General features: G+C 60.1%; 3 protein-coding genes across 3 annotated transcripts; 2 read left to right on the forward strand and 1 right to left on the reverse strand.

Annotated features, from left to right (window-relative positions):
• Positions 1–314: 314 nt before the first annotated feature.
• On the forward strand, positions 315–945 carry MICPUCDRAFT_64188 (uncharacterized protein). Its single transcript, XM_003055874.1, is given in 2 exon segments — positions 315–534; positions 536–945. 1 exon segment carries the CDS (start codon positions 579–581, stop codon positions 840–842), a length of 264 nt encoding a protein of 87 aa, XP_003055920.1. The 5' UTR covers positions 315–534; positions 536–578; the 3' UTR covers positions 843–945.
• A 709-nt stretch (positions 946–1654) lies between these two features.
• MICPUCDRAFT_55196 (uncharacterized protein) lies at positions 1655–2143 on the forward strand (the record flags this gene model as incomplete). Its single annotated transcript, XM_003055875.1, has 1 exon — positions 1655–2143. One exon carries the CDS (start codon positions 1655–1657, stop codon positions 2141–2143), a length of 489 nt encoding a protein of 162 aa, XP_003055921.1.
• Positions 2144–2495: 352 nt separating this feature from the next.
• Positions 2496–5573, reverse strand: MICPUCDRAFT_55197 (uncharacterized protein; the record flags this gene model as incomplete). Its single annotated transcript, XM_003056273.1, has 1 exon — positions 2496–5573. One exon carries the CDS (start codon positions 5571–5573, stop codon positions 2496–2498), a length of 3078 nt encoding a protein of 1025 aa, XP_003056319.1.
• Positions 5574–6519: the final 946 nt, after the last annotated feature.

A 6519-nucleotide genomic window follows, 5' to 3' on the forward strand; every position in this document is an offset into this window, starting at 1 on the left:
CGAAAAAACTGAGAATTTTGCCTATGGGCAATTGGTCACAAGTGCCGAATTTCCGCCGTTTTTCGACGGAAAATCGGCGGAAAATCACCAAAAAATGAGTACGGATCGGAAAACTACTCGTACTCCAACTGATTGCCCATAGGAAAAATTCTCAGTTTTTCGCCCGGAAAGGGACGGAATTCCGTCCCTGAACGGGACTAACAACGCAGTGAAAGTCGAAAAATAGTCAGATATACAGGTTACGAGTATCATGTCCGGAAAGCGTCGATTTCGAGTACGAGTACAAAAATCGAAATTTCGATTTTTGCTGGCTTAATTCGCCAATCACGGTTTAAAATTGAGGGACTCCAACTTTTTTGGCTCGACACCCCCCTAATCCGCGCGGGAACCGACGGCGGCGGCGGCGCGACGCGCCGCGCCGCTTGGAGGGAATCTGCTTCAACACCCAAATATTGGATGTGGCAAAAAAGATCCCCCTAATTCAGCGATTTATTATGTTTCCACGCCCGCGCCGTGCACTTTTGCTCTGACAGCAAAAAAAAGACACAGAACTCCCATACGAAGCTTCGTGGAACAAAATGGCCGTCCCCTCACGCGCGCGCGAGACGAGCGGGCGAGCGTCGGCGGCTTATGAAGTCATTTCACGGCGGGAGGAGTTGACCAAGGGGTGTTGTTCGATATCCCTAGGGTCTATCTGTGGCGCCGCCGCCGCCACCGCCGCCACCGCGTGTCCGCGTCCGCGGATTGGCCTGAGATTACCTCATTTCGGAGGTCGAGTACGCGATGAGATCGAGGAAATCGAGTGGGCACCTCACGCGCGCGGCGGCGGGTGTCGCAAATGAGGAGCTTTGAGGGTCGCAGATGGCAGGGATCGAACGCTGACGCATGTGCCGAGGTGCTCTGGGGTTCACGATCGACGCCGCCGCCGCCGCCCACGACGCCGCGCACCAACAGCGCGCGCCAAAGCTAAATCTGACTATTTTTCGACACTGTGCCCGGCCTGGCGTGTGACAACGGCGCCTTTCCGGGAAAATGTGACGTACGAAAGTACTTTCGTACGAAGTACGGAAGTACTTTCGTACTTTCGTACGAAAGTACGAAAGTACTTTCGAAAGTACGAAAGTACTTTCGTACGAAAGTACCACGTTGTAGGGCTACACACGTACGCTATCTTTCGTGAAGCCCTCTCCTATTAGAAGATACGCAGCCCTCGTGGGAAAATGTGACGTATTCGGGCACGAGAGTTTTTAGTCTGGAAAAAATGCGGTTCGCGGGTCGCCCTCATGGAAAAAATGTCCAGGGCCGCCAGTTTCAAACTACGTGTAGTCGGGTAAAATAAAACGTTGAAACCGCGTCCTCCCGGTGGGGAAATTCTCATCGGTGATTATTTTTCAGCTAAAGAGAAAACACGATTGTGACACCACCCCGAGCTCCTTCTCGACCCATAGCGTCGGAGAGACTCGATAAGGATAATCCGTACATTTACGAGTACACACAATTTATTTCAGGAACCAGTTGCTTCTATCTTTTGCGTGCGTGCGTGGCGGCTGCCGCCGGCCACCTCCTTCACAACCGAGCTCCTCGGCCTCCCCCGCTCACCGCTCGCGCGCGGTCGGTTCCGTGCAGAGCCTCCGCACATCGCGCATCATCTGTCATGGCGCGCATTGCGCACCTTCTCCTTCTCGCGCTCGCGCTCAGCGCGCTGTCCTCCCCTCGTCTCGCCCTCGGGGTGGACCTCTCTCTCGCGGCGCTGCACGCGCGCGCGGGTTGCGCGGAGCACACTTACCCGTACGCGTGGAGTGGAACGCACCCGTCGCACGCGCACGCGAGCGGCACGGCGCCAGCGCCGCATCATTCGACGCCGGATCCGCATCACGACGGCGGCGAAGAAGCGTATGTCGACGCGTACGACTCGCCCCCCACAGCGCCAGGGATAGACATAGTTACCCCTCACACACCCGCGGCTGTGTGCGACACGACGCAGTTCACGGAACAGCTGCCCGAGTTACTTCCCAGCCTCCCCCGTGCATCGCAGTGTCGTCGACATCGAAACAGTGTTGCGACGCCATCGCGAACACGGTCGGCTCGGACGAAGACGCTTCGCTGCCCGCGTGCCTATGCAACCGAGACGCGTTCGTGCTGACGGAGCAGCTCCTCGAGGACACCTTTGAGATGGATTCAAAGGGCATGTTGACGGCATGCATATAGATACACGACGTAAGCGTACCATACGAGTGCGAAGACGTGAAAACAACACGCGTCAGCGGACGCAGGCGGCGGCGGCGCAGAGTCAGCGAAGATGACACGTGGGTTCGCGAGCGGAGCAGACGCAACACTGGACGCGCTTGAGCCCGAGCGTGGTGGTTCGAATCTCGTTCACGACCTGCGGACCCGCGATCCCGCGAGAAAGGGCGCGTCGTGTGGTGATGTATTGTCGCGAAATTACATTACACCTTCATCAATTCCCTCTACCAATCGAGACTCTTCTTCCCTCATTACGGGGACGATGTGAGTCCTGCAGCGGCGAGCCCAGCCGCGGCTGCGCCCGTGGGCGTTCCCCGCAACCCGAGCGGCACCGCTTTCACCGGAGTCGTCTTTGGGGTGCCATCAGCGTGAAAGTTGAACGCCGCGAACGCATCATCGTCGTAGTCGTCCCCACCTCCTCCGCCGTCGCCATCATCCGGCTTATTTTCTCTTCTTTTCTCTCTCTTCGCCTGGCGCTCCTTAGGAGGCGTCCGTCCGGTGACTTCTACTGCGGGTTCGGAAAGTTTATGTCTCTTTCTCGGGCTTGGCGTTGACGTCACGCGAGTCTGGCGCGAGTCCGTTCGCCGCGCGTCGGCGTGCGTCTCTGTCGTCGCCGCCGCCGCCGCCGCCGCCGCTGCTGCAGCAGCGTCCGCAGATTCCTTGCGCTTCCCCAACACCCTCTTTTTTCGTCCTGATGCTACTGGCGCAGCAGCGGCTTCCATTATCTCCAAACTCTTAAGCTTCCATTCATTCGTCCGCGGCGTATCGTCTTTTGGCACCCGTAGCGGTGACAACGACCCGTCGCCGACGCCTGCGACTGCGGCGGCGAGGCGCTTCGAGAGCGTCGGTCTCTCTGCGCCATCGCATTCCAATTCACGGGCGCCACCATCCGCGAACGATGCGATAGTGATCGGCACGTACTTCGGCGGTCGACCTCGTCGCTTCGTGATGCCGCTCTTCGGAGGCTTTCCTGCACTGCCGTCGGGGTTAGGGTTTTTTGGCGGTCGACCTCGTCGCTTTGGCGGGCCCGCGGGGATTTTTCCTGCGCCGTTGGCGCCATCCTCCAGGCGAATCTTACGCGGTCTTCCTGCCCCTGGGCGTTTCCCTCCGCGTTTACTCTTCGATGCAGAGCTGCCGGTTGCGAGAGTGTCCGCGGTCGTCGCTGTAGCAGTTGTATCCGCTGGACCAGACGTTTCATTCTTCGTCCCCTCTGGCGGCCGCGGTGGCGACAGCTGCATGGCTGTGTCATTCCCTGCGTCGTCCACAGAACACTCCCTCTTCGCTTCTGCAGCACCCGTGCCAGGGATTTCCACGCCCACGTCAAATCCCGCCGCCTGAATCACTATATCTGCCGTTTTCGTCGCTTTTGCTTTCTGGCTGCCGCCCGCGGTCGGCGACGTCGCCGGCGCCGCGCTCACGATCGCCGCGGTGATGAGTGCAGCAGCATCCTTCTGTGCATCTCGTCGCTTCGCGTTTGGGGCGGCAACATGTGTTGCGTTCGGTGATTTACTTAACTCCTGCGTCGATGTGCGAGCGTCCTTCCTCGCAATCGACGATCTCTTTCGCGCGTCTGCCGTCGTTGCGGGCGACAGTTGTTCTGGCGGCTCGGATTCAGACGCGGACGGTACTCCGGTGGTGGCAGTCGCGTCGTCATCCGTGTCCCCTGACAATACGGCGTCGTCCAATGTTCTATCCGTCGTCGATGAATCGTGTACCTTTATGTTTGAGGCGCCGAACGCGTTCTTCTTTTTCGCGGCCAGCTTTTTCGGTCTTCCCGCGCTTGGAATCTTTTTTTTTGGTCTTCCCCGTTTCTTCCCGCGCGACGCCAGTGGCGCGTCGTCCGAGTCCGAATCGGACGACCCGGAGTCAGAGTCGGAGTCGGCGCTGGAGTCGGTGTCGGGATCAGAACCGGAATCGGAGTCTCGCGACGACCTCGCTCTTCGCTTTTCGCTCTTTCTGGCGCTCTTCTTCTTCTTCCCTGGGCGAGCGTGAGCGCGAACGCCACCGCCGCTCTTTGACGCGTGAACTTGCGATCGAATGCGGCCTCGCACGTTCGGCGACATCGGCCGCGTGTTGAACGGGTCTAACGCTGGTTTGAACGATCCCATGACCCTGCCCGGAACGCCCTCGTTTATCCAAAACGCCCTCGGCGCTCGGCGTTCACGCCTGCCGGTCGACTTCCCACCCAAGCCTCCGCGGCCGCCGCCGCCTGTGTCGTCCTCGACATTCTCGGCGCTCTCTCGATACCCTGTCTTGCGTGTCATCAGGGATACCACGACCGCGCGTTGTTGTATCCTAGACGCTGCCGCGAGTAGCGCGGCTGCTTCTCTACTCCCTTTCTTCGCGCCAGTCTTTTTCGACGGAGCCGTCTTCACACCCGCGCGAACGTGCACAACTTTGTTCCCGTCGTCGTCACTGTCGCTCTCGATTCGAGTCGTCCGTCTCGGCGCGAGGAGATACTTCGCGTCCGCGTTCCTCTTTAATTTCGTTGTTTTGTCATTCCCGGCAGGTTTGGACGCCGTCTCCGCGAGCTTCGTGAGAGGGTTGCTTTTGTTCGTCCTACCGCGCTTGAAATCGTCGCCGCCGTCGTCTCTTGAACCCCTCGCGCCGCGTTCTGACTGCGGGTCCATTTCCTCCTCGTCATCATCGAACGAGCGCATCATCGGTGATGTTTTCAACTTGAGTGGCCGTCCTCTTTTCTTTCGAGAGCCGCTGCCTCTCGGGGGTGACGGCGGCGGGGAGAATATCCCCACATTGGTGCCGCCTTCGCCAACTGAGCGTCGCCGAAGAATCAGGTCGTCCAGAGAGATACCCGCGTTCGAGGGTTCGACGCCGCCATCCGCTCTGCCACGATCTCGCCTGCCGCCGTCGCCCGCGTGAGGCGACCGAAACGACGGCGGCGGCGACGTCAAATTCGCGAACAACTCTCTTCCCCCACCGCCGTTCGGGGAGCGCGTCCTCCCGCCGTTGTCGCTCGCGTCGCCAAGCAGAAGCGCCTTCGACCCCGGCGTCCGCGCATTCGACTTCACGAGTCCGTTCGACGACCCCGACATTGGAAGATATTTCACTAATCCGTCGAACGCGTCGCGTTCGGCGCGCGTGGGCACCGGCGACGCCCTGACCATGTCCTCGAACTTATCATGCACCGCCCTCGCGAGCTCGCCATTGAGCCAATCCGCGCCGCTGCCGTTCGCTCCGATCGACCGGCCGCCGATATCGCCCGGGGCGATCATTTCGACGATGTCGTGGTGTATGCGTTCACGAACCGTCTCGACGACGCTGCGACGCGTCCGAGATACCCATCCGTCGCCGCGAGTCCTGCGAGTCATCGGACGCGAAGGGGTCAAGGAGGCGAGCATGAGCGTGGGGGTCGGGTTCGTTCGTTCGTTCGTTCGTTTGTTCGTTCGTTCGTTCGATCCATGCGAACGATGAGTCGCGACCGACTCGAGGGGGCGTGCACCTCGATGAACGACCGAGATGAGACGCGCGAGGGGTTGGAACCGAGCGGAAGGTCTGGATTGTCGTTTCGAATCTCGGCGCGCGGACAAGGACGAGACGACGCGATCGAAGGACGTCGCGACCGATTCGGCGACGGGCGGGTGTCGACGCGACGCGCGAGGACACGAGGACGCACTCGTAGGACGTGTACTCCGCGGTGTCTCCTCTCGCAGCGAGCCCGTCGGGGTTCGCAAACCCGCGCCCGAACGCGCCGGGGGCGTTCGGGCGCGGGAGCGATCGGTCGCTCGCGTGGTGGTGCCCCGAAGACGGCACTAACGCGAATATCGCGCCGGATCTGTCGAGAAAGCGTCGTTCACGCGAGAGTTGCGGGTGGTTTCGTGAGTCAAAGACTTTAATGGACGCGAAGCAGAGACGCGCAGGTGGATTTGGACGCTTCGAGCCCGCTCGGAGAGCGTCCCGCGCGCGTCCGGAAGAAGGCGGGAAGAATGTCGCGAGAAGACGACGACGACAACGACGCCGGGCGCGAACGTACCGCACGGGATCTGCGGCGCCGCTGGGGGCTTCATCGTTCCTCACGAGCGGCATGACTTCCCTCCCTCGTTCAAACGCGGCGGCGTCGGAGCTCCGTGTCTCGTACTGCCCGGTCTGCGGGAACGGCAGTTAGTCCGGACTGGCACCACATTTCCGGCCCTTTCGATGTGCACTTAAGAGACGGTAAATCTCCGGTGAACGTTTACCTTTCAAAATTTTCGATCGGTCGATCTGGGCTCAAATTCAGATTTCATCGCAAATCGATCTCATTTAGGGTTGCAGTCA

Source organism: Micromonas pusilla (assembly GCF_000151265.4).
Source record: "Micromonas pusilla CCMP1545 genomic scaffold MICPUCscaffold_2, whole genome shotgun sequence".
NCBI lineage: Eukaryota > Viridiplantae > Chlorophyta > Mamiellophyceae > Mamiellales > Mamiellaceae > Micromonas > Micromonas pusilla.